Source organism: Ixodes scapularis, unplaced genomic scaffold, assembly GCF_016920785.2.
Source record: "Ixodes scapularis isolate PalLabHiFi unplaced genomic scaffold, ASM1692078v2 PGA_scaffold11__112_contigs__length_91849675, whole genome shotgun sequence".
Lineage (NCBI taxonomy): Eukaryota > Metazoa > Arthropoda > Arachnida > Ixodida > Ixodidae > Ixodes > Ixodes scapularis.
Genome location: NW_024609837.1, coordinates 50,505,628 through 50,533,560, shown reverse-complemented (window position 1 = coordinate 50,533,560; position 27,933 = coordinate 50,505,628). Strand labels below are relative to the sequence as shown.

At 46.6% G+C, this 27,933-nt stretch overlaps 1 protein-coding gene across 1 annotated transcript in view; it reads right to left on the bottom strand.

Annotated features, from left to right (window-relative positions):
- The window catches only part of LOC8043420 (cytochrome P450 2F2), a 61,425-nt gene extending 47,199 nt beyond the window's left edge, over window positions 1-14,226 (bottom strand). The window contains exons 1-2 of the mRNA XM_040211922.3: window positions 14,108-14,226; window positions 7,811-7,908 (exon numbers count right to left, since the gene is read on the bottom strand). Of these exons, the coding sequence (XP_040067856.1) occupies window positions 7,811-7,840 (30 nt within the window). The 5' untranslated portion in view covers window positions 7,841-7,908; window positions 14,108-14,226. The remainder of the gene's footprint in view (window positions 1-7,810; window positions 7,909-14,107) is intronic.
- Between the last annotated feature and the right edge of the window lie 13,707 nt (window positions 14,227-27,933).

Sequence of the window (27,933 nt, the reverse complement as noted above, 5' to 3'; positions counted from 1 at the left end):
AGTCAGTGCTATAGGCCGATAACTTGCTGGTAGGGAAGGGTCTTTGCCAGGCTTCAAGATGGGAATGATGTGTGCTCGCTTCCAGCACTGTGGAAAACAAGAAGCTTCCCATAAATAATTAAAGAAAGACAACAAATTCACCAAGGATTCAGCCGACAAGTGCCTCAGCAGTTCATAATGAATCATATCTGGACCAGGTGCCGACTGCTTCCTTACTGCAAGGGCAAATTCCAGCTCACACATTGTGAACGGCCGGTTGTAACCAGTATCACTTCTAGAGAAATCAATATGTTGTTTTTCTGCCAAGGACCTGAACTTTTTAAATTTGGTAGAGTAATTTGAAGAACTGGAGACTTCTCGAAAATGATCAGCAAGAATGTCAGCCTGATCTTTTAGTGATGGGGATGATGAAGGAAAAAGGGGAATGCTGAAGGAGTGGTAAGTACCTCGAATTTTCTTAACACGATCCCATACCTCTTTTGCAAGAACAAAACTGTTTAGGGAGGATACATATTTCACCCATGAGGTCTTCTTGGCTTGTTTTCGTGTCCAACGAGCTTTTGCTTTACACTGTTTGAATTTGATCTTGTTCTGAACAGTCGGGTACCGCCGAAACTTTAACCAAGCCTTATCCTGAGCTTTTATGGTGGTTGTACAATCCTTGTTCCACCAAGGCTTGCATTTCTTGGGAATATTTCCAGAAGTTCGGGGAACTGACAGAGAAGCAGCATTTATAATTTTTTCTGTAAGATAAAGAGTCGCTTCCTCAGGAGACATAGCTAAAAAAACAGCGGGATCAACCACTGCCTCCAGAGAAAATAAAGCCCAGTCGGCTTTATCTAACTTCCACTTGGGAGCACAAGCTCGAAGAGAAGGAAGGGATACTGAACTTTCTAAAATTACAGGAAAATGGTCACTACCGAAAGGATTTTCTAAAACCTTCCAAGAAAAGCAGGGAAGTAAAGTAGGTGATGATATGGAAAGATCAATGGAAGTAAAAGTATTATGAGGTGCACTAAAACAAGTTGGTTGTCTTTTGTTTAAAAGGCAAAGGCCAGATGACAGTAAAAAACGTTCTATGACACCGCCACGAGAGTCTTGACGAGCACTGCCCCACATGGGGTGGTGTGCATTAAAATCTCCTAAGATTAAAAAAGGCTGTGGCAGTTGGCCCACAAGCCCTTGCAGGTCATGTAAATGCACTGGAAAGTTTGGTGGAAGGTAAAGCGAAACAATAGTAATTAGGCGGTCAAGCAGAACACGAACTGCTACTGCCTCTAAGGGGGTTGCGAGAGGGACAGGCGCACAGGCAATACCACTCTGCACAACCACAGCTACTCCACCAGAAGAGGTGTTACAAGAAACACGGTCTTTTCTAAAAACCTGATGTCGCCGTAGTACCTGAGTATGTGTTTCATTAAGATGAGTCTCCTGTAAACAGATGGCAACAGGCTGGAGCTCATCGAGAAAAAAGTTGACATCATCAATATTACGAAAAAGACCGCGGCAGTTCCACTGCATTATACCTATATTTTTAACCATTTAAAACAAAACAAGTATAACATACAAATTATATCAAAAAGCTATATTCCTTACGGTTTAAAATCTATTTTTACACGCGGCGCACTTTGTTTTTTAGGGGGATTATTCTGCCTCCGGTTAGAGTCACCGGAGGCAGAGGGGGTGGACTCTGATCTTGAGAGGAGAGCCTCCTCATCAGATCTCGACCCACCCTCGTCCATGGGCTCGTCTGCAGTTGCTGGCAGCTGGCCCTTGGAGGTCGACTGCTTTGGCACCTCCCCAGGCTTCCTCTGAGGAGCAGAGGTGTGGGGAGGTAGGCCCCGACCCCGAGAGGTCGAAGCAGCCGGTTGAGCAGGAGACGACATCTCCAGTTCTGGGGCGGATGCTGGCAAAGCAGCATTCACCTTGCGGTTCGGAGGCGGTGCCATTGGCGCCGCTCTCGGGGGTTTAGAGGGGGACCGTGACGGGAGATGCAGGTCGTCCGGAGACGTCTGAGTTCCCATCGAAACTACTGGCCGCGCTGGTCCGCTGCGCACGGCCTCGGCATAAGAGCCCTTCGATACAAAAGCAAAACGCTTCTTTGCCTCAGTGTAGGTAATGTTTTCGGTAACTTTTAATGTAAGAACTTCTTTCTCGTCTTTCCACACAGGGCAAGATCGAGAGTATGCCGGGTGGTTGCCACTACAGTTCGCACAATGAGGCTCATTATCGCACACATCTGCAACGTGTTCCTTGCTGGAGCACTTTGCACAGGTGTCCCTTCCCCGACAGTTCCGTGACCCATGGCCGAACCTCTGGCACTTAAAGCACCGTTGAGGGTTCGGCACATAAGGTCGGACCCGGCATTGAAGGTAACCTGCCTTTACAGTCTGCGGCACAGTGGTTGAATCGAAAGTCAAAATTATATGTTTTGTCTTCCGTTCCACACCATCACGGCGGATAGTGATTCGTCGTGCATCTATAACTCCTTGACTAGAGAGGCCCTCAATTATCTCTGGCTCAGGTGAGTCAAGCAAGTCATCTTCAGAAATGACCCCTTGAACACTGTTCAGTTTGCGGTGAGGACTGACACTTACTTTGTAGTCAGAGACAAGGTTCAGTTTAAGGAGGGCATCACTTTGCTGCTTTGTGTTGACCTCGACAAGGAGATCATCAGATCCCATCTTCTTTGCATTGTAATTGGCGCCAATAACACCCTCAAGAACTTTGGAGACTAGAAAGGGAGAAAGTTTGCCAAGTGGCTTGTCACCTTCCGAGTGCATAACAAGGAACTTCGGGAATTTTTCCAGTACAAAAGATTGTTTCGTGTTCAGTGCTTCGGTGCGGCCCCTTTTGGGGGGCCGATCAAAAGGTTTAAGTTTGGAACCCATATGAAGGGGGAGGGTTTTCGGAAACTGTGGTGCACCGCCCACCACCGAGCCCAACAAGGGAATAGGTAACGCTCCATAACAAGAATGGCTTGGCTGAAGACGTTACGCTATTAGTGCTGCCCAGTCTCTATAACCAAGAGTGGTTTTGGACAAGGTGTCTGTCGCCACCCAAGGTTAGCCCTTGCCGCCAAAGGAGTTGAAAAGGAAAGAGAAATGAGAAGAGTGAAAAGGAGGAGAAGACAAGGGTGAATGTAGAGAGGGGATAGTAGAAGTGGCGACTAGACTGAATCATCCTGGCCGGGCCTTACCAGGACTCCCGTCTACGAGAAGCAGGGGCCGAAGTGGTGTATTGCCTCACCCGGGGGGCCCCGAAGGGTCCAAACCTACCCCGGGCTCGGCTCAACCACCAGGATGCCCTTTTCCCCGGACAAGGGAAAGCCACGCACAGCCATACGTGGGCAGGCGAACCCGCATGGCTCGGGGTCCGTGGAGACGCCACCCTCCAAACACCTGCTTTCACAGGTGCCCCCTGCGGGGGATTTGCGGTCAAGAAAAAGTCGATATTTCATTAATTTTTTGTGTAGAAGTTAATCAACCGAGACGAAAACGGATGCCTGTTCGGCATTCAGTGAACATTGACGGTTTATTGTAAAAGTTATGTGGAAAAAGTAAAAAAGTCATTTCATGGTCCCTTTAAGTAGTTGTTGGTTTTTATCCGACATATAATGTAAACTGTCATATTAACCGAAATACATTACTCAAAATTAAATTACCTTTTTTGTAGGTAATACTCCCGAAGACTCCTCGGGTTCTTTATACATCACATAATTCACATAATCTTTAACGAAAAAAAAATTCTGATTGTAAAGCTAATGTTCGAGTGCTAGGTAGTTGTTAGGAAAAGTCTCTTCGTTAAAACAAGTCTTTCTCAGAACTTTTTTTTCTTCATGAAAGTAGGTTCGAACAGTTTTATTTCCACGTGGAAGTAGTGTTGAATAAGACTAAAATAAGATATCTTGCACTACTTTATCATCCGACTGCACGCGAGGTGCTCAGAAAGAGGGTTCGAGTACTTGGCTTTGTTCAACAAAGACTCACATGGGAAAGAAAATAACTCGATTACCTTGCCTAATTATGGCCTATTGCAGAATATGCTTCTACTGTGTCGAAGACGTTTTTTTATTGTCAAACTGATGCTTTCGAAAAAGGACATAATGCTGGCCCACGCTTGGCCCCGGGCCAATACGACAGATATTTAAGTGTCATTAATATTATCAACAAAAAGAAATACAAACCAGGTGTCCGTTGGAAAATCGGCAAAAAAAATACGAATTTAAAATCTTTTTGTAATTTTCTTCGGTAACTTGATTCGTACTAATATATTATTTTACAATTTAACCTTTCCTTATTTTTAACATTAATAAATTACGTTCACAGAATGCGAGAAGATGGCAATAGGGCAGAGCTGTACCAAAATTTGTTTTTTTTTATCGGGGCAGTCAAGGACACGAATACGTTAGATGGAACGCCGATTTATGCTGCAAACGCCAGGATTATTTTTTTTTTATTATTGCTCGCCATCTGTAATTATTTCGCATCGGCGCTGCAGGAGTTTCATGAAGCAATAAATAATAAAAAAAAAAATATTTAAATGCTTGTTAAATTGCCAGCTAAACGTTTTGAAGACACATACACAGAGACAAACAGAAAGGCAGGCACACCGCTGGCCGTGCTCTACAGATGTTGCTTGCAATTAGAAGGCTTAGGGCCTGTGGGTCCAATTAGAGAAAACATATACAAGGTCCAATTAGAGAACTACAATGAAAACTTGCAACGGGTTGAAGCTGATCCAGTTGATTCATGCTTGTTAAAATACCAGCTTTCTGCTTTCTGTTCGTCTCTCTCTGCGTGTCCCTAAAATGTTCAGCAGGCATTTTAACAAGCATGAACCAACTAGTTAAACTTCAAGCCGTCACAAGTATCTAAAAAAAATTATTTTAGTCATTACATGCATTAGCGATGCCTACCTGATTGTTACGGTGATGGATACTATCTTATTACTCCGTCTCTTGTCATTTCGGATGAATTGTTGTGCAAATGTATCAAACCAACCATTTTTTCCTGCCAATTACACGACTCGGTTTGATGTTTAAAAATCAATCTTTCTCAAAACGTCATTGCGCACGTACCTGTTTTTTTTTTTTTTTTGCATTTCATATGAACAATTATGCGCAATAATAAGGCGCCTATGTACTTTACTGTAAACTTATTCACTCTTCGCGAGTACCTAATTTTCGCGAATTTAGCGGATCACCTACAATTCGCGAAAAATAGGTTCCGCGAACAACTCCCGTATAATGTAAGCATATTGTAATCTATATTCAGATGTCACCGCCTCGCGAAAATCAGATAGCAGCGAATTATTCCAAAACTTCAGCTTTGACCCATATCGCGAAATATTCAGCCCGCGAAAAATAACCCGTTTACTATTTTATCTTCTAGGCAAAGCGATGCTTACAGCTTTTATTTTGGCCGATAATATACTGTTGCGTAAAAATATCAATCTGCCTCACTGCGGTGCTTGGCTGCTGACTATTCGTCGAAATGCGAAAGGAATTTGTGTTTTACGAAGACCATATTTTGGTTATTAAAGTGCGACGAATTCTATAGCGAGTCACTATACACAAAATTCCAGTAAATTTTCGTTTAATAAAGACGAACATACTCGACACATCGCCACTTCTGTTCAGTTTTAGTTCACTCCTTCCTCCTGCGAGGCATTACTAAAGTCCCGTGAACACTCTTACAACCGAGTAGGACCGAAAAAGACTCGTTGAAACCTCTTAAAATATCTTAGGACGAGAGAACACGCTGGTGCTCTGGCGCCATCTATGCGGGGACACTGGAACTGCATTTCACAAGTGCGAAGGGTTTGCGGAATTTCCGAGGTCAAATGTGCGGAATACCTATACGAAGGCTCGTTTATAACATTGACAAAAGTTTTTAGCGCCAAGAAAGAGAGGCTAATGCGCGAGAGAAATGGAAATAATGCCGGGCTGCCAAGTTTACACTGCTACCCAATAGATGGCGCCAGTGTGTCCTCTCGTTGCAAGAGATTTTACGAGGTTCCAAGGCACCCGGTTCTTAAAGATCGCAAGTGTGTGAACGGGCCTCAAGACTGCGGCACATTCCGTGAATGCCCCTTTCCGCGGTTCGCGTATGCGCGCAGAAAGATGAGAACGCCACGTATACCCAGATACTTTACTGGAAGAATGCATTCTACAAAATTCATATGCACTGTCGAAACGATTTATAACGAAGTTGATTATAACAAATAGCGGCTACAGGGAAGCAATCACGGTTTCCCATTCCCTTTTGCACCTCGTTATAACCGAAGTTGGTTACAACGAAACAGCGGTTATAGCAAAGTGATCACTATTTCCCATTCCCTTTTGCACCCCGTTATAACCGAAGTCGGTTATAACGAAATAGCGGCTACAGCGAAGCGACCACGATATCCCATTCCCTTTCGCACTTCGTTATGAGCGAGGTCGATTATAACGAAATAGTGGCTATAGCGAAGCGATCACGATTTCCCATTCCCTTTTGCACTTCGTTATAACCGAAGTCGCTTATAACGAAATAGCGGATATAGCGAAATGATCACTATATAAAATTCCCTTTTGCACTTTGTTATTACCGAAGTCGCTTATAACGAAACAGCGGCTACAGCGAAGCGACCACGATTTTCCATTCCACTTTGCACTTCGTTATAAACGAAGTCGGTTATAACGAAATAGCGGATATAGCGAAGTGATTTCCAATTCCTGTTGACTTCGGTAGAACCATTCTCGATAGTTTTACGCAGTGCGCCTATAGCTCCAAATCCTCCAGTAGGGAGTATTCTCTGGCGGCCATAGCTGTGTGCGCGAATGCTGAGCGCGTGCTGATGGCGAGCTTTCACAGCTCTTTTGCGACTTGCATTCCGCACCATCAAAAGTGCCGGTCTTAGCAGCCTATTGATGTAAGCTCGTTCTGAGCATGCGCTCTAAACAGCACCCACAAATATGGCTGTCTAGTGAATACTCCCTGTAGCGGCGAGGACACACCGCGTCGAAGAGAACGCCTGCACATCACTTTTACCACTCGGCGGCGCTTTCGGTCTGCGCCGACGAAGAGGGCTTCCGCTGACGCACCGAGATACCGGATTCGCCAGAACAGCAGAGACGGCCGTCTCCGCTGTCTCGATGGGTTTCCACGACGATAGATGGCGGCAGACACCCCCCTAATTCAAGGGCGAAAACCCCGAGGCTGTGCGAGTCAACCCATTCCTACTACGCCAAACTTATCGGCCCCAAAACCATTGGATCTTCATGGGTAAGACGCACTTTCTAGAGAAATATTTGACATAACAATAGTGACAATTATTTCCCTTTAAAATTGGTTGAACGTCAGGCTCAAAATTCTTGGGTCTGGTTTGTGAGGCACTGGGCGACTACGCCGAATAGCAGAAAGCGAGAGGCAAATGTGGTCCGACTCTCCGAGAGATTGGTGAACCGGCCGAGCGGTATGAACCAGAAGGTTTGTGCACAAAAGCCGACGTGTCCACTCACAAACCAGGATATAATTTCTGACAGTCAGTCAGTGCCCTACGAACATGGCTAGGCTGCGCTCCAAGGTGATGTACTCCACGAGTAAGTATATGAGACTGCAGAGCCAACCGAACCTGGAAGCAAACGTCCGCCTTTATTTTTAGAATATATACACGACGCTGTGCAGGAGAGCGTTCTATGTCAGTCTGAAAGGGGCGAGGAATTCGAGTGGGAGGCTAAGCTAGCCTTAACAGTGTAGCGCAAAATAGTTGACGTCTTTAACAGATATGTTGTTGTTCCGCTTATGATGAAGTTGAACCAACTCACCAACATTTCTCGAGCCACAGTCTCAAGCATTGTGGTGGAGGAGGAGCTGTACTTCACTTGTCTTGGGGAAGCAAGCAGTACAGAATAATCTGTAGGCCCTGGAAACAAATAAATGGATTAAAAAAATGGAGACGTTCACAATTCTCTGTAACGCCGAATCGGAGCGCAGCTCTTGAGGAGGACGAGGGGAGGGTACGGAGGGGGGTGGGGGGTATGCCCCTCCTCCCTCTCCGTACCGTCCCCTCCTCTTCTCATGCTCCCTCACATTTAGCGAGAAATTAGGGAGTTTTTGTAGAACGCTTTCGTCGTCGCCGCAACGCTCCACAACTCGCTACATACCCGGAACTCTACAGCCAAGGCCATCGGCGCGCAGCCGCAGTAGTGGCTTCTTCGTTGCGGAGGGCCTAGTGAAGGGGGGAACGCGGTCTACGAAAACTTTCTATTTACCAATATTTTCCCGCTAAAATTAGCGGGAAAGTTAGCGAGAATTTTTCTGCTAAATTTAGCGGGAAAACGGAATTGGTGATGAGGTCACATGACCTCGATTTCCGCACTATATTTAGCAGGGATATTTTTCCGTTAAATGTAGCGGAAAACATTTTTCCGCTAAATTTCGGGTGAGGTCACATTCATCCACGCGACGCCACACGTTGATGTCAACGTGTGATGTCACACGTGACGTCACGTGTGACGTCATTATGGATTGTTGTTTACGGTTTTAATGGCGCAAGAGCAACAATGGCCATACTGCGCCAAACAAGGTGAATCAATAAAGAGGGTTCAGTTGAACTAAGCTATGGGGAAATAGTTCTATAATTTGTTTAAAAATCCAGTATTTTCAAGAAAATTAAAAAGACATTTGAATGAAAGACGTCATTATGGAAAACGTCCCATAATAGAACGCGCGGTCGCGTTGACGTCGATGGCGAGGGCGACGCCGCTCAACCTGAAAACGGGAGCCTAAGAGCTGCGCTCAAGAATGAAGTGAATGTAACGATGCACAAACGAGCTGGTTTAAAAAACATGGCAAACTCCGAGGTTGGAGGTAAAAACGACACTAACCCTAAAAAATAATTGCCACGTAGCTTCTAGCTCAAACCGCTAAATGCCACACGGCGTAGCCGAAACGAAGCCAAATGCAAGATATTTATATAGCCCAAAAGTAGTCATACTTAAGATATCTCCAGAATCCCAAAACGCACGAACTCAGGGCGAAGGCCCTGAGCCTGCATCTATAGGGTTTAGCAGCAGCTTCAAGATCTATGACATTTTAAAAAGTATCGAAAACATTTTATTTCAAACAAGAAAATGACAAAAGAAATTTTACACGTGTTTTTACTGTCATATAGTCATGCAACACTCGTTGGTGCTCAGCTGACCCGCCTCATACATGCTATCCGTGTTAAAACAGGCAAAGCATTCGTCACTAGGGTTGACGTCTTTAAAGCACTCGTTCCTCTCAAGGAAAGCAAACATTGTATAGAGGATGTTTTAAAGAGTTGGAAGGGACAATCTGTTTCTTAGGTCTAACTTTGTGAGGAACACGAGACTGAATACTTTCTCCATGGCGTCATTCGACATGGGCAGTGTCAGGAGCGCGATGTCAAGCTAGGATAGCAGCGGAAACATGGCTGCTCCTGCGCTTCGAACTTGTGAGGATCATTCATTCTTTCTAAATATATTATCTTTTGTTATGGCTCATTGTGCTTTAAAAAAACTTCCATGTTTCTGGAAAAAAGAAAAAAACTTCTTTGTTAGATCCGGTGCAGCACGCGTTATCGGATGACATCAAATTGTGCTTGATACCTTGAGTTGACTTTAGTGTCTTTTCTTCCGGAGAGGTGTCTCCTCTATGAAAATGGTGGGCAGGTCGATGGAAATAAGTGACGCATGTAGGAAGGAGAAATAACTTGGGAGCACAAGATAAGCCACAATGAATACAAAAGCGGCGTCTTCAGAGCTGAATCTAGGTCACGGTAGCTCTCCGGGCCAAATAGGTCAAAGTCAAATTTGGGGGTTTTAAGTGCCAAACCTTCGACGGGCATCTGGCACGCCCCAGCGGAGGACTGAGGATTAACTTGGACCACCTGGGGATCTTGTGACGTGCAACCGAAAGCTCGGTTACACGGCGCCTTCTCCGCAATAAGCCTCCGTCATATTGCGGGCACCTCGGTCGGGATTCGAACTTACCACCTGGGGATTCGTAGGCCGGCGCTCTCGCCTCGGAGCCACCGAGGTGGCTCCGGACCAAATAGGATCTAGCTTGACGCCCACGCATCTTCAATAAAAAAATCCCTAAAATTGGGCATCCCTAAAGGGTGGACTGCCCCTTTGTGTCCATGCTGAAGTGTCTTTTGTACATGGGATGTCTAGCGTGGCGTGACTCGCGTAATACAGAAGATCGTTTTGCCTGCAAAGGGGCGCGTGATCTTTGAGCGCGCCAACTCATAGCGACTTAAGAGTATTCGGGCTGTAGTGTCTTCTTACTACTCGGATATGACACTGGCGACGAGAATTCAAGAGCCTACGGCGCCTGGAACCTTCGACCACGAGCCATGCCTACTCAAGCCAAAATGGAATCCTTTTCGGGCAAGTCATGGGCATCGTGGATTGAACGTCTGGGTTTCTACTTCATAGCGAATGGCATCAGCGCCATGGACAAGAAGCGACCACTCCTACTCACGCTGTGCGGTCCCGAAACTTTGGTGGCACACAGAGAACCCGGGGACGTGAGTTCGAAGACCTCATGACAATCCTCGGCGCCCACTCCGATCCTGAACCATCAGAACTTTATAGCCAGTACAAGTTTTAGCAGCGAGACCAACTACTGGATGATTTCATCAACAGCTGCGTTGCGGCACTCAAGGCTGGTGACTAATTTTGGCATCCTGGCTTTCGCAACTACGCGTGTGACATCGACGACGGCGCAACAATCGGCATCGCAGCAAGCAACGTCACAACAGGCATCCGGTGTAGCGGCTACGGATGACAACCAGCAACGCCACAACGGAACACCAAACTGCCGTTGGACGTGATGTTGCTTGACATGTTTGTCTGCGGCATCCGTGACGAGCTTCTGCTGCAACGCCTGTTCGCAGAAAAAAATTTAACGTTCTCAAGCGCCTTAGATATTGCCATTCGAGCAGAGAGTGCCTCGAAACAACAACAAAACATGAAGAAAAAAGACCTCCAGATCAATAAGACTGGGGCAGAAAACAAAGATGCTGCTCCGCGCAACAATCGACAGTGCTACCGATTCACAGGTCAGCATGACCCACAGGGATGCCGATTGAGAAATACAAAGAGTCGCTACTGCAAAAAGCTTGGACACATCGAAAAAGCACGCGTTGCGAAGAAAAAGCAACAGGACAAACCAGGTTACAAGAAAGCTAACCATAATGTAGCAGTGACTGAAGTGGCGAGCCAGCCAATGTGCTTTTCTAGATGTTCCTGCTACGAACTGAACAAGCTACACACGCCAGGGGACGTTCCGAAGTTCCGCGATTCCCTTTGGATGCAGGGTAAGCCACTTCTGTTGGAAATGTACTCTGGCGCTGCATGTTCGTTGATCAGCGAAGAAACATTTCGCTCAACCTGGCCCAACAATCCACCCAAGCTCACGGAAGACGACTTGGAGCTCTGCACTTGGAGCGGTGAAGGCCTAAAACCTCTTGGGTTGCTTAAGCACGGGTACGTTTCAAGTCGAAAGATTACCTCCTGCCGCTTCTAGTGGTGAAAGGATCTGGCTGCAGCCTCTTGGGAAGGGATTGGTTCGATGCGCTAACCATCCGAGCGAAAGGAATCAACAAGGTGCAGCATCAAACCACACCACAAGAGGTGGAGGCAGCTAGTGCTTCAAAGATATCCTAATACGACAGCTCTAGATACACGAAACCCCCAGTACATATGCCTATTTCTACTAATTAAAAGGCAAATTCACAAATTTTAATTAATCAGCTGGCTAATTAGTATATTTTTGCCAATTCCTGACGTCCGCCGTGGCTGGTAGTTTGTCCCCGAAGACAGTTCCTTTTGTTTTTCAAACGCCCTAATTATTAGGGTTTTTAAAAGTTTTCGCCAAAAAACTGGGTATATCCTACGCCAAAATAAAACGAACTGGAACTTTCCTTGACCATTCAACATTAGGGTGTTTTCGTAGACCGCGTTTCCCCCTCCGCTAAGCCCTCCGCAACGAAGTCGCTACTGCGCCTGCGTGCCGATCGCCTCGGCTCTTGACAGGGATGGGCAAAATACATGCAGATATGTATCGAAATACAAATACAAAACACTTCGTCAAAATGTATTTAATTACAAATCTCATTTCATTTCCAAAAAAAGCATTTAAATACAAAATACAAATACAACCAAATGTATTTGGTCTCCCTCCAAATAGTTTTCCAAATACATTCCTCAAAATTTGCGTCAGCGACTTCAGGGCACCTGCAACGGGTTTCTGGGCATCTCATTTTAATTTTGCATCGCACACTCTGGAGTTAGTGTGCAAGACTCTGGTAATGTAATAGAAATATAATCACAAAAAAAAATTAATCAACTTGGATGTAATAGGTGAAAAAAGTACAGAGCTTCAAGCAGCTTTTTTTTTTGTCGATTACATTTTGGTATAAACCAACAAAGAACCGAGACGACCAAGACGCGCAGCACTAGCTAGAGAATTTTTTATTGTTGCAACTCGCATCAGTTACGAAAATCTGGACGACCCGCTCATTTAGAATGTTCCAGGCAAAAATATGAATGAAAATCAGGCTGGAAAGCATCACAAGTCGTCACAGGTACTTATTTAGCCAGTCCGCCTGTGAACGTCGATTTCGTCACTATTCTTGCCCTGGACTAGCACCGTAATCACAAAGTCACTAAACGCTCGTGCTTGATTGAGAGACACTGCATTCGGTGCAGAGCGTGCTTTTCTTACTGCTCTTGACAGTGACAATAGATTTGATGTATGTATTTTCGCCCACAAAATTGTATTTAATTACAATCGTATTTGAAATACCCACGTTTTAGTATTTAAATACACACGTCAAATACATCACCCAATTCGTAATTGAATACAAATGCAAAATACACGAAGTATTTGAAATACGTATTTCAAATACTTGTTTTTGAAATACTGCCCATTCCTGGCCCTAGAGTTCTGGGTATCGCAGCGGGTTGCGGAGGGCGTTGCGGGACGACGAAAACGATCTACGAAAAGTCCCTGTAATGCGTAGCCACTGTATACAGTATAATCGCGTTGTTTCATAACACGCGCATTGTTTTAAAACATGTTTTCCAAGTCTGGGACGAAAACGACACGGAGCAGGACCGCCTAGCTCGCGTCTGGGGCGCTCGCGCAGTGATACGCGAGTGGCACATCCGGGCACTTCGGGCCAGACAACGACGCATAGCTATGGCTTGCAGAGGGACGACGTTTTCGTCGGCTACTGCATTCTACCGAAAGCATACAGAGGAACAGGTGGCAAATGACGGGTCGAAGGCGCACGCACGGCGTGTCGCCGCACTATATCTTCTCTGCTCCGCACGGCGCCTCACAGCCACGCCATACGCGGTTCTTGCAGAAGCGACGGTCGCTTCCCGCTGTGTGGCCTTGGATCCAACATGGCCGCTCTGGGAGCACCGTTGAGGTACTATGCTCGCCAAGCGGAGCATATACAGTTACTCCACTTGATCCGAGGACGCGGGGACCTCTGTCGGGCCAACCATACGCCATTGCTGGGTACTGACGGTTATTTATGCTTATGATTCCCTCGAGTCACTACTTCTATGGTGCGAAACTTACACGGTGAACCGAACGCTCGTGGCACATTAAATACCGGCATGGCCGTAAATGATGTAACGGACAAAATATATGAAGGCCATAGGGCGTAGAACCCTTGGGCATTACTACTAGGAGAGATTATCACGGGTTGACGCAACCAAGAGGCAAGGCTCGCAACTACCGTACCCTTGATCGTGCATGAACTATTGACGTGACGATCGCAATACGCATTGCGGTTCTCACTGGCTGTCTTTGAAACTGGTGGTAGGAAGCTCACGCTCAAGTCATTTCGTTTCCGTACCTCTTCTAGTCATTTTTCAGCTTCAAAATCTTTGTTGCCGCCCGTATGTACTGCCTTTCTTGGGGGGACCTTGCGGGTATTCAATAAATCAATAAATATCACCGAACAACGAATAAGGAAGATCGTCCATAAATAAATTTAATTATCATAACAACTGTAGGTAACAGGAGCGGCAGCTCTGCAAGGAAAACAGATTAGTACGAAAAAGAAACTCACCAACCTTCAAAAATTCGTCAGAAAATGCTGCCGGGGTGAGGTCCGACCGTCTGCCGCTGCCGCCAAGGTGTGAATGAATCAGCGGGAGTGTTCCTCTTTATCATCAGGCGGTTGGTGTCGCTGCTATCGTTGTTGTCAGTGCTGTCGTCCACTTGTTACTGCAGCCATCACTATAGACCTGCCCACGTTTGCGATGCGAATTCCGCACTCCTGCTATTTAAGATAATCCCTCACTAGATTGCACAAGTTCCGCTCCCCAGAACAATCTTCCATAATGTGAGTCGTTCATAAATCAGGGTAAAAAAACAAGTTATATATATAGAGAGAGTGTGAGGAGCGGGCAGAAAGGGAAGTGTCGCGCCTCGTATCTGCCAAGTTACGGTGAGAAAAATGGTCTCCTGCGCGCTGCCATCTGCTCGGCTGCGTAACGCCTTCAGAGCATGCGCTGTAGCTCCGTTGTTCGGCATATCGGACACTGCAGTTTAGTGACTCAGCGTCTTTCACCCAGCCGATAATCGGTGCAAAGACCGAGAGCTAATATTGTTCGAGTTTGTCATCCCCGCCAGTGGATAGCAATAAGGGGGGGGGGGGGGGGGAGGGGGGAGGGGGGGGGCAGTTGCGAGTGACTAATTTGACCTGAACACTCAGAAAAACTGAGCACTTTTATCTTCGTTTAAAGTTCTTCAACGAGAAAGCAGATACCTGTGAAGCTCTATAGATGCCCTGTGGCCCGTTTCACTTGTCATTTTCGAGTGGGTGTGTTTGTGGACCCCCTTTAAAAGATGGCGGTCCATCATAACGAGAAATAAAAGCGTCTACGCATTTCGTTTTCCCTCGAACTACGCAGTGCGTTTCACTGTGAACGCTGTCGTCGCTACCATCCAAATGGTGTCAGTCAGGCAGCCCCAAAAAGTGCGTCGTCATAGCGGCGCTCGTCGTCTTCGTGCGTTTGCTACAGTCGACTAAACCAATTACGCACAGTGAGTGCGCAGTGATCTTGCACTCCCTGGCTGCGTTTTCTGGCTTAAAACAAACGCTCAAAGACAACGCAGCGCCCTGACGATGCACTTTCGACGACGCTTGAGTTTCCCTATTGATTGTGGAGTCGGCCGCGGTCTGACTCAGGTGATTCATAATCTAGATTGCGGGGTTTCTATACTTGGTTTCAGCTTAAGTCTAAACGCAGCCGACGCTAGCGGTGTTGGGACCAACCAGGCAGCTCCAAAAGCGCGAACCACTAGGCATTTTTTTTTTTTGGTTTACGATTGGTTCGGCGACGATACGAGGGCGGTCTGATAAGTACTTAGCCTCACCGCCCGATGGCGCCACTGTCGCAAGATAAATTTACCATCGTGTAGTATTTTCTCGTAGACGGCTACTATCGTAATTTCAACCGAATCGGGATCGTAGTTTGTTTTGACCGCATGTGGAAGCGCGCGTGTCCACAAATTTTAAAAAAATGGAAAAAGAGCAATATCGGTCGGTGATTCGATTCCTGTTTTTGGAAGTTGAATCGCGCAGTGAAATCAAAGAGCGTTTGGATGCAGTGTACGGTGACTTTTTTCCTTCAATGGCGACCGTCAAAAATTGGTTTAACGAGTTTCAACGTGGTCGCACGTCGGTTTTTGATGAGTCACGCCCAGGTGCCCCGAAAACGGCTACCACGGAGGATAATGTGATAAAAATCTACGATTTCGTAATGGCAGACCGCCGATTGATGGTGCGCGAGATAGCTGAGACAGTAGGCATCTAAAAAAACTGCGTGGGTCATATCCTGCACGAAATTTTGGGCATGGGAAAGCTGTCGGCGCGATGGGTGCCGGGTTTGCTCACTCCGGACAACAAGCGCAACCGTGAGACCACTTCAGAGCAGTGTTTGACGCTCTTTAAGCGCAATCCGAAGAAGTTGTTGCGGCGTTTCGTGCCCGCCGACGAAACATGGATACACTGGTACACACCAGAGACCAAGGAACAGTGGAAACAGTGGACTTCACCCGGCGAACGTGCTCCGAAGAAGGCGAAGACTGTCCTATCGGCCGGAAAAGTGATGGCCACCGTTTTCTGGGATTCACAAGGTGTGATCTACATCGACTACCTGGAGAAGGACAAAATGGTCCCAGGGCTGTACTATGCTGAATTATTGGGCCGATTCACACCGAACTGCAAAAAAAAGGCCCCATTTTGCGAAGAAAAAAGTGCTGTTTCACCATGACAACGCACCGGCTCACACTTCCGCCCTCGCCACGGCCAAACTGGTCGAATTGGGCTACGAACTGCTGCCCCATCCACCGCGTTCTCCATATTTGGCCCCGTGCGACTTCTGATTGTTTCCAAACGTAAAAAAGTCAGTCGACGGGCAGAAATCTGAGTCGAATGAAAAGGTCATCGCTGCCATGGAAGCCTACTTTGCAGACTTCGAGAAAACGTATTTGTCAGATGGGTTAAAGAAGTTCGAGCATCGCTGGGTCAAGTGTGACGAACTAAAAGGAGACTATATTGAAAATAAATCGTCACTTCTCCAAAATTTTCGTTTTTCTTTTGTAGGCTAAGTACTTCTCGGACCACCGTCGTAGAATAGGTACGGAAACTCGACGAGGCATCACGATGGTGCGATTTTGAGGCTGTCTGATTGGTCCCGTCAGCTTGTAGCGTCGGCTACGGATACACCAACGCGAGGCTGTGACGTCACTTTGCTGCGGCGGCGCTGCAGTAGGGATCTGCGCATGCGCAGATGCTTCCATTTGAGCGAACCTCGGGCCGCTTGCTAGAAGGAACGCTGCGCAGTCTTGACTCAAATTTTTGACTCAGGCGCCGAGAAGTCTCGGCTGAGACCGTGGCTGAGATCAAGACGTGTCGGGCGAAAACACTTGAGTCCAAAACCAAGACTAACAAGAACGGAGTGAGCAGGGCTTAGAAAGGGAATCTAGGGAAAACTGAACAAATACCGGAGAAAACAAAGGGAGCGTTCAAAATCTACTCAAATGGATCCGAGTTACCCTGGCGGATCATGTCACGTGACAACACCAATAGAGTAATGCTGGACACGGGTAGGATTTCGAACGCCAAGGTACAAAACCTTTACCCCAGAGTGAGACTGAGTAAATTTTGGAACACGGCCAATGAATGCGGACGTAGAAGAGACGATTTGCGACCTCCTGTCCAATAAGAAAGCGAATAAGGAGCGGCCGGCGACGCGAGGCGGCAAGCGACAGATTGTCTGCTTCTGCTACGCTGCGGTCGGTTTGGCCAAAAAGAAACGACGAGAGTCGCAAAACTGCGGCACATGTCTCATACATACCGTGGTGCCATGCAAAAAAGAGAACAAAGAAAAAAAAAAAGAAAGTAGAGACACCGATCCGCGGTATTGGGTAGTGTTTAGTGCACACCAACGCTGTCATAACGCTTCGTATCGCGATCGACTGTCACCACCGTCGTCGACGTCCAGCGCGTGCGCCGAATAAAGGTGTCTACAGAAATTCCTGCGCGTTCTTAGAAGGCTAATTTATAAAGAATAAAAATGGCACGGGAAGTATTTTTTCCCGGAACCATTTTCGATAAACGTTGATAATTAATTTTTCCATCACAGACGGCAGCCTGCTTTTGCTGCACGCAGACATGAATGTCGCCGGTCCATCGCGGATTCCTTCCAGAGTAAAGAATGCAATTTGGTCCTATTACGAAAAGTCTCAATTGGCGAACAAAATTGAGAAACGTAAACTCGTAATTAAGATTAAATTTAGTACCAAGATTACAAAAGTTGCTAAAAAGAAAGCATGGCAAAATATCGAATCCGTGCTGAACTCGGGAGTCATCCATCGACGCTACGCACAGTACCACAGATAAAGAAGCAGTGGCAGAACTTAAAAGCTCGCAGCCACGCAGAGTTGACGCTCTCCAAGAAGGCCCACTCTACGACCGATGAGTTTACTGTAAATGCGTTTTTACTGCACATAAAAATGAAGCACGCATTCTGCGTGCTGAAGGAATTTGATTGACTTTTCATTTTTTTTGTTAAATTATAGAAGTAATCAAGAGTTCTGGATTTGAACCTAATAATACAATCAAATCAAAACAATAAATGCACTTGCTGCAATCAGACAAAATCCAATGCCGAAAAATATAAAAAAAGAGCCTTGTCTTGCACAGGCGCAGGGCGCAACGGCCACCAACTCACACCGCAGTCTGAAGCCGTGCTGGCGGTCGTTGGTACCATGAGCCCCAATCTTCTGGGCAAGCAAGGAGGCATCGACACCGACCAGTGAGCTGTCATGTTACTGCTGTTTCTACGACTATACTAGAATGTATGATGTGTCATTTGATACTGACAAGTCTTGCCTTTTGAGCTATACGCGATTGGTGGTTTTAGAAGCAAAGCTAACAATGTATTCATATTCACATCTTGGGTACGCAAGTACTAAATACTGGTCCCGCTCGAAGAAATATTCTAGTGTGTTCTCTCCAGAGCAAGAAGGAACCGTGCACATCCCAGAACTCTAAAGCTTAGAGCCATATGTTTCTTGAGGCTAATGTCAATGTAGGCACTTCAATGAAAGGCCACTGCACTTCTCAATGATGATGATGATGATAATAATAATAATAATAATAATAATAAAAGTGAAAGCCGTTTACGACTAACTTTCAGGGCGCCGAAAACACACAAGGAACAAGATACAAGAAAGGAGACGTGAACAAGGCGCACTCGCAACTAGCGTTTATGAAAAGAACACTCTCTTATATACTCATGGCAAACAACACAGTCATACTACACAGCCATACTACGTCCGGTGTAGCCCCCTTCGTAGAAAAGTGTGCTCCTTTGCCGATAGTGCAGAATCAACAATCCCCGTGAGTCCGCAGATCCTTGCAATACGAAGCACCGCAACAGGTACACGGAATGTGCCACGGGCGTCATATACGAAATCCCCATGTCATGCGGATCATCGTACATTGGCCAAACGGGCAGATGCTTTAATGATCGCGCCCGCGAACATGCTGCGGCTACACGGGCTACCCCATCGGGACACCTCGCCACGCACTGCAGCCGTTGCTCCTGCACACCGTCATTTAGTGACACAAGGTTTTTGGCCAGATACGCCGGTCGGATATCGAGGGAGCTGCACGAGGCCTTCGAAATAAAAGAAAAAGGCAAGGACTGCATTAATGACACGCCTGTGTCACTATCGGCAAAGGAGCACACTTTTCTACGAAGGGGGCTACACCGGACGTAGTATGACTGCGTAGTATGACTGTGTTGTTTGCCATGAGTATATAAGAGAGTGGCTTTTTCATAAACGCTAGTTGCTAGTGCGCCTTGTTCACGTCTCCTTTCTTGTATCTTGTTCCTTGTGTATTTTCGGCGCCCTGCAAGTGATCATGAACCAACTAGCCCAGATTGCCATCCTAATACCGTTTACGACTCCCTGTACCGCCGAATTGGAGCGCAGCTCTTGAGGAGGAGGAGGGAAGGGTACCGAGGGGAGGGTAGACCCCTCCTCCTCCTCCCCTCATTCTTTAATATGCTCCGGGGGGGTCACCTGACCTCGGGGGGAGGGGGTCACGTGACCTGGGGGGGGGGGGGGGGTGTCGCGTGATTTCGGGGGGGGGGGGGGAGGGGGTCACGTGACCTCGGGGAGGGGGCCACGTGACCTCAGGGTGTCACGCGACTTTGGGTTGACCTTGGTTACGCCGACGGCGACGGCGACGGCGACGCCGACGCCACTCAAGCCGGAAACGGGCACCTAAGAGCTGCGCTCTAATAATAATAATAATAATAATAATAATAATCTTGGTCGGATCAGGAGAGCCATGGCACTGCAGAAAGGAAACAGCCCGTACAATGCATGCCTGTGGTGTCACATGTAGTTATGGTGATTATGTGATGTTGTAAGATGCAAGATTAAAGTGATGTTGAATATGAGCCGAAATGTACAAGGGGAGGACGACGCAGCCTTTTGAACATCGCAAGCACCGTTGGCCGAGGCTTGAAGGTTCGGGGAAGGGAAATTATAGCAGACTTAGGCTGGTACACATACTGAAATGGTAGAAGGTATATTTCAAAAAAGGTGTCATGCAATGCTAACAAGGCAATGGTAATTGTGTTTCTACTACACCACCAGTAGAAAATACATTACACTCTCAGTAATTCAAACTCCAGGAAGCTATGAATTTTGTTTGAATTATCAGAAACTTATCTTTAAATATGAGGCAAGATAAAATGATGATTTGCCATCTAAATGGCTACACATACAAAGCGGTACACGTGAAATAATTGTCAAATGTGTGACATAAGTTTATTTATCCCTAAAAAATCAAGTCAAAACAAAATCCAGTTTGTTCATAAGACGCAGAAGTTGTCCAGTGTGAGCTATTAAACAGGGGACACATGAGCGATAAAAACGGGCACCGTGCCAAAGTTTTCATAGCAACTTGTGCGGACACTGTGACGTCGGCCTATGCCATGCTGCCACGTCACAGCGTACCTGCAAATTGCTATAGAAATTTTCGCATTGCGCCCGTTTTTAAAGCTCATAGTGTCCTGCTTGAGCTCCGTTGAGTGCGCTTATTGCGGAGCACCGTTGAATTGCGGAGAAACAACAGCTACAGGAGTGTTGTTTCTGCAGCGCACCGGTGCTCGGAATGAAGCACACTCAACAGAGCTGTCGGTACAAAAATGATGAATTGCAGGAGAACGCCGTTCGGTTTAAGTGCCTTATAAATGCACTAACACATAGCGCGACAACTTAACCTATGAAATTTGTTTGAAATAACCAGAATCATCCTATCCGGGTTTGAATTATCGCAAGAGAACCATACGCAGGCTCTAAATTTGTAAGGTCTAGCCGAACTATGACAAGCAACAAAACATATTTTTGTTATATGTCGAAAAATCTGCAGCTACGTGGACTCAAATGTCAGGAAAACTAAGCTTGGTCCTCACTTTCTTCGAGTCCGTTGCAGTGAGATAACAAGTCAGTTTAATAAAGGCAGAAAGCTGAAACTGTCTATAACATAAATAGATTTGAGCGAGAATAGTGCTCTCAAATCTCACTCATTCTATTGGTAGTATTCGCTGGCACAGCTGAGCTCGCTGCTGCTGAGCACACGCTCACGGCAAGCTTCCGCAACACTTCCAACATGCACATTTCCCATCATGAGGAATGTCTTTTCTGGAATACAACCACCCTGAAAAGATGAACGGTATTAAAAAACAAAAACAGAAACAAAAAACAAGAGGTTGTCCTGAACACTTAGTTCAAGTATGGTGTCGTGTGAGTAAAATTTATTAATCACCGATCAGTAGACATTGCCACTACACTTGGAATCACCCTGAGCATATCGGCTACCTAACGTGGTAGTCTTTTTGACATTGAAAATAATTGTAGGGACAAGCAACCTGAAATATGTGTGGCCGGAATCAAAACTGCAAACTGACTCAACTTGAAGTCAGCTGCTTTCACAGCTAATAGCCGCGACAGCTAAGATCGGGCTTGACTTGCACACTGTAGACTGGCTCTCCTCGAGCCCATCTACCTTCAGAACTAATAGCAGCAATGGTCAAGAACTGAGAAATCGAGCTTGATCTACATGCACCCAAAAAGCACGAAAGAAATACATATAAGAATATTCTCAAACTATGTACAAGGGTGACATGAAAGACATGCTTGTGTATTTTCCTCAGGGCCAGCTAGCACCAGTCAGCGTCCAGCCAACAACCGCCGAGGTGGCGCGAGAGGGTCGGGCCCTCGACTATGAGGTTGAGGTGGCCCTCGGGGTAACCTTCCTCGAGGTACCGGAGTCAGACGACACGCAAGACTACATGCCTCCGGATTGGCTGCTGGACGAGGATGAGGCACCCCTGAAGCCTAATTCAGCAGCTGATCTGCTGCGTCGGGACGGGCCTCCGCCAATGACAGAGGGGCCTCCGCCAACAAAAGAGGGACCGCCTGAAGTAGCAGCTGCTGCTGAATGGCGACCGGCACCACTGGACCCGCGCCGGCAGTGACCACCTCGTCCACAACCAGTCTTGAGGCCCTGCTCACCACCCGCAGGCTCGGCAACCGGCACGTGGTGCGGGGCGCCTTACCGCAACCGCTAGTCTTGTGCCTGCTCCACGAGTGGTAATTTTAGTGCTCTACTACTCTTCTCATGCGCTCAAGGTCTTTCTGAAAATGACTGATTTAGTGGCTTTCAATAACGCTCAGCAACTTTCTAATTGGAAAAATATCTCTATTTCGACTCATTCAAAAGTAAGTTAACACATTTTAATTAATTAGCTGGCTAATTAGTATGTTTTTGGCACTTCCTGACGTCCGCCGTGGCTGCTATACTCCGCGACAACTTTTCTTGGCAATGCATTGGAAGGTACAGGCCCGCGTTCCCTCTCCCATTTTGAGTGTACGCAGGCTCTCCTCCTCCCCCATTTCCGGGGAGAGGAGGAGAGCCTGCGTACACTCAAAATGGGAGAGGGGACGGGGGACGTACCTTCCACTGCATTGCCAAGAAAAGTTGTCGCGGAGTGTAGCTTGTCCCCGAAAACAGTTTCTTTGTTTTTTTCAAACGTCATAATTTTTAGGATCTTTGAAAGTCTTCGTAAAAACACCCGGTATATATACATATATATATATCTATATATAAATATATATATATATGGTATATATCTGGGAAGAAAGAAAACCTTGGTGAAAACAGCAACAGCGGACGATTTATTCCGTTGTTGCTGTTTTCGCCAAAGGTTTTTTTCTTCCCAGTTATATACCCACGCCTTCGGCCTCCCGCCACCATGCCCGTATATATATACTATATATACTACATTTGCGCATCTAACACTTACTGTACCCCCAATCGATTTCACTTGCCTGATACACCTCCATTTCGAACCGGGAAAAAGCAGAAGTGTTTCAACTAACCTGGACAGCCGTACATGTGCAAGCTGAATCGCAATCTCTATCCTAAAACATGACTTTCTTGCAGTATCACTTGTTCTGTGGAAGCACATTCCTAAGTGACAGTCTCATATAAAGGCCCATACAGACAATCGCAATAAACTGGGTTGCAGCTGCTGGAGACCATTTTTTTAAATGAAACACAGACAGCTCGGCGACTCGTGGCTACTTCTCGATAGAATGCGGTTAAACGCACTGAAACGTAACTGTGTGTATGGGCATTTACGCCGCTGCACTGCTATATTGCACTCACATTTCGTACTTTTTTTCATTTTCCCTCTCACCCAGCTTTGACGGCAGCAAATGGTGAACGCATTTGTTATCTTTTTGCAATAAAAAAAGACGACAAATGTGCGGGGGTTTTGGCTCGAACTGCCTCAAGCAACTTTGACAAAAGGCAGCAAGAAGGAGGAATATTGTAAGGAGTCCAAAGCGAAGAAAAGCATTGATGAAGCAAATGTAAGGGCGCAAACGAGCTGGTTTAGATAGAACATGACATAAACCCCGAGACTGCCGGTAAAAATGACGCAAACACTAATAGCACTGACGCTGAATGCATGCCACGCCGGCGATGATGTCGCAAAAGACTTGTTCAAATGTTGTAATGCAAAGGCAAACATTGTTTCAAGTGCGGCCATGGCAGGTGTTTCTGTTGTAATGACGCTCACTTTTAATTGGCCGAGTGCCTAATAGTTGTTGCATCCTTTTTATGACGCCATAATTTATTTAGTTTTGCATGCTGCCAAACATAATAATAGAGTTGAAGGTCTGTGCGGGCTACAAACTAAAGGGGGAGACATTGAGGAGGGACTAACCATAAAAAAAAAGGTTTATTCCCAAGCAGGGCAAAGACATCTGCTCGGCTCTTTAATAAAAAAGGCAGAATTCTGCGGGGTTTTCTTTTTGTTGTTGCTTTGGTCACTGCCTGTGCTGTTCTGAGCTCCTCAAGGGCTGTATTTTACCAAGCAAGGATGAATTGCCGCTTGAGTTGCATGTTTTCTGCCGGTTGCTAGAGCAGGTCTTTATAATACTGCCCGTCTGCAGCCCGTGTGCCAGATGCCGATCCTGCAAGCGGTGTGCTGGGCCTCCAGACTTGTCATGGAGGAGGGGGTGCCGGTCTGCGTCGGCCCTGTGGTGCTTGTCACCCTTTATAACCGATTCACACACGATGAACGGATCCGTGAATGGATTGATCACGTGACAACATGTCCGCGGTTTGTCAGTCTCCCAAGCGCATCCACACGAGGAAGAAGAGGAGCAGACGTCAGTGATGATGGACCGTACCTGTTCGCCACCCCACAATGCCGCGAAACTCCAACACCGCATCGTGGTCGTTATCCAAAAGAGAGATCGATGTTTGCTATCGCAATAAAGAACTGCACGCAGCTGTTACGCACATATCGATACAGAACACCCCGATAGGCTGCGTGCGAAGCGCCACTCGCTTTACGAACCCAAGGCATGACAATGACGCAGGCATGGTCCTGCTAAAGAGGGCTTCGGTGTAAAAGCGACGAAGTTCTGGACTCGCAGAGAAGCGATTGGAGATGTCTTCACGCACTCCGCGCTCGTGCACAACACAAACACACCACAGCCACAAGAAAGGTCTTGCTCAATGATAGGCAGATTGGACTATAAGAATTATCGCGGCGTTTTGGACGAGTATTGACAGAAGCTTATTGACACAGACCCGGAGGAGTACCGGAACCTGCATCGCGTCAGCGTGGCAAAGTTGCTGCAGTTTCTTTCACGCCCTTAACCAATAATTGCTTGACGAAATGAACCAACGAACGCACAAAACACAACGATGCGCCAGTTTTGTTTTAATCTTCCAAACAAAAACAAGAAATTATGTTTCACTGCCAGACTAAACGCTTTTCATGTCAATCTTCCGCATAAAATCCGCTAGTGAAATGGCGCTAGACATTATCAGTCCGCGGACGAGGTGCGGATTTCAGGAAGTCACATGGTACACGGTCCGTGGACGAAAATCGCGATTTGGTCCGTCGTGCGAATCGGCTATCAACAACAGCAGCTGCCTCAGCCTCCAGAGATGCCTTATCTTCGTCGATCAGCCAGCCCGAAGGCTGGTAGTCTTTCGTTCCCCCGGCATTCGGCACTTTGAAGAAAATGACTCCGGGGGCCAGATCAACCTCGTGGCTGATGGCCCAATCTTCTGGGCTAACCACGTCAGTTGCTGGTCGCACATTGACTGGTGCTTTCCTGACCCTGAGGACAATCCATAAGAATGTTTCTCGTGTCGCCCCTGTACATTGTTCGAGAGCACTTTGATTTGTGTTTCAGTAAATTGTTTTGTGCGCATGTAGGACAAGCTCGATCCCTCAGCTCTCGGCTGTTGTGGCTATTAATTATGAAAGTAGCTAGGTTTGAGTAGAGCCAGTCTGCAGTGCGCACGTCAAGCCCCATCGTAGCTGTTACGGCTATTAGTTGTGAAAGTAGCTGGGGTCGAGTAGAGCTTGTCTACAGTGTGCAGGTCAAGCCCAATTTTAACTGTTGCGGCTATTAATTGTGAAAGTAGCTAGCTTCAAGTGGAGCCAGTGTGAAGTATTGATGCAGGCCACCCCATTTTCTGGTTGCTTGTCCCTGTGTTTCTTTCGAATTACGCTACCATGCTAAGTAACAGACGTGCTCAAGGTAATACCAAACTTAATGAGTGTATGCTGGTCGGTGCTTAATAGATGGTACTCATTGGGCGCCATATTCAAGCTTACTGTTCAAGATGTGCAAGCACCGGATGACTGCTTATTGATTTTTCCGAAAAAGATATGCTTCATGTGGCAATGTGCATGTTGGAAGTGTTGTGAAAGCTTGCCGCCAGTTTACGTGCTCAGCAGCTCCAAGCTCAGCTATGCCCGCCCATGAATACTACCTGTAAAATGAGCGAGACATCAAAGCAATCTTACATATACATATTTATGTAACAGACTCTCAGCCTTGTGTATGCATTCGTTTGACTTGGCATCTGAATACAACGGACCCAAAGAAAACAAGGCGCAAGTGATGTGTTCGCGACCTTTGGATCTACGGAGATATAGTTTCTGATATAAATCAAGAAATTGATGTTGCTGCTTGCCATGTTTTGGCTTTACTTCATAAACTACTGGCCTGTGTATTTTGTAATGATGGTGTAGTTAATATACAATCACATTTGTATTGTTAGTATTCCTTAAAGGGACACTGACTGGGTATCTATGCTGGCCAAAGTTTTTATTTAGACCTGACATACAAGAGCCAAATTACCAAGAAAACGATTCGCAGCTCTAAATTCGGCTTCTTCCCGCCTGAAAACCGCCGATGGAGAACTGGCCAGTTTGAGTCGCGCTCACTCTCTCTTGCATGGTCACGTGCCGTTTTCAATGGTTTAGACACAACCACCAACCATAATCAAAGTCGTGGATCATCGAAGGCACAGTCACAATATTCAAAATAGAAAAGAAGTATGAAACTCATATGTTGTGGCCACGGGCGTCGGCAGGATTTTGTCTTGGAGGGGGGGGGGGGGGGGGGGAACTGACAGCCTTTTTCGGCTTGTGCGTTCAAGGGGAAGGGGGGGGGGGGGGGGGGGGCGGGGTCCCGAATGCCTGTGATTCCTCACAACACAGGACTGCGGTGTTTTCGGAAATAAGTGTTCCCCCCTGTTTGTTTTTTTTTTTTGCCAGCTGGGCGCGGCTGTTTGCAACTGACCGAGGGGAGACCTTATTCTTTTTTGTGTTTATTGCTGAAGGATCCAAAGGAAACAAAAGTGCGTGGATTTTATTTTTTGGATAGCTTTCGGTTTTTCCGTTTTCTAGAAAAGCTGTTTTTGCGACGTCATTCAATCCCCCGCACCCAACAGAGCTGGGGAAGGGAGGGGGGGGGGGGGTAAGCACTCTGGCTTGGGGCGGGGGGGGGGGGGGGCAAGTTTTGCTTTTGCACCCCCCTGCCGACGCCCATGGTTGTGGCTTCTAAGAAGCTGCAGATACGTTTATTGGGAGACAAAAAGTTGCACAGTCACGTGACTTCCGCCAACTCTCTCTTCCCCTACATTTTTTTTTCCTCCCCAGTCCAGTTTCGGTTTCGAACACTTGCGTTTCTTTTACTTTATGAAAATTAGACGTGGCGCTCTAGCAAAATATGTATTGGGCAGTCTTCCGACACAGTAATTAATTGTTGGCGAAAAAAAAAAACATTTTGAGGGTGTCGCTATCCATTTAATTCATTTCGAAAATGTACCTTCTACCGTTTCAGCTGTGTACCAGACTAAGTCTGATATCGATAAGGGCAGTGCTCTTTCATTGGAATGCCGACCTTGACTTTAACTGAAGTAACATGGCTCAAAGATTCAGTGAATTCTTGGATGGACACGGAACCTTCTTGCTATGGTTATAACACGCCAGTGTGTTTCCTCGAGTGAAAACAGTATTTAGTGCTTGCCTACTTAAGATATGATTATAAACGCAATGTTAGCTTTGCTAGTAGAACATCCAGTCGTGTCAACATCGAAAGACTAGGCTTGAATGCATCAAATGGCACAGAGTGCATTCTAGTATAACCGTAGAAACAGCAGTAACATGACAGACAGCTCACTGGTCGGTGTCGATAACCCCCCCCCCCCCCTCCCTCCCCCTTCCCCCCTTCTATGCCCGAAAGTTTGGGGCTTGTACACAGCTTCAGCCAGCCGTGTGAGTTGGTGGTCGTTTCACCCTGAGGCTGGGGAAGACGTTTCTTTTTGTATTTTGTTCGGACATTGGATTTTGTCTGATTGCAGCAAATGCAGTCATTGTTTTGATTTGATTGCATTCAAAGGTTTGAATACAGAACTCTTAACTACTTCTATAATTTAGCCGGAAAAATGAAAAGTGAGCAAAATTCCTCAAGCACGTAAAAT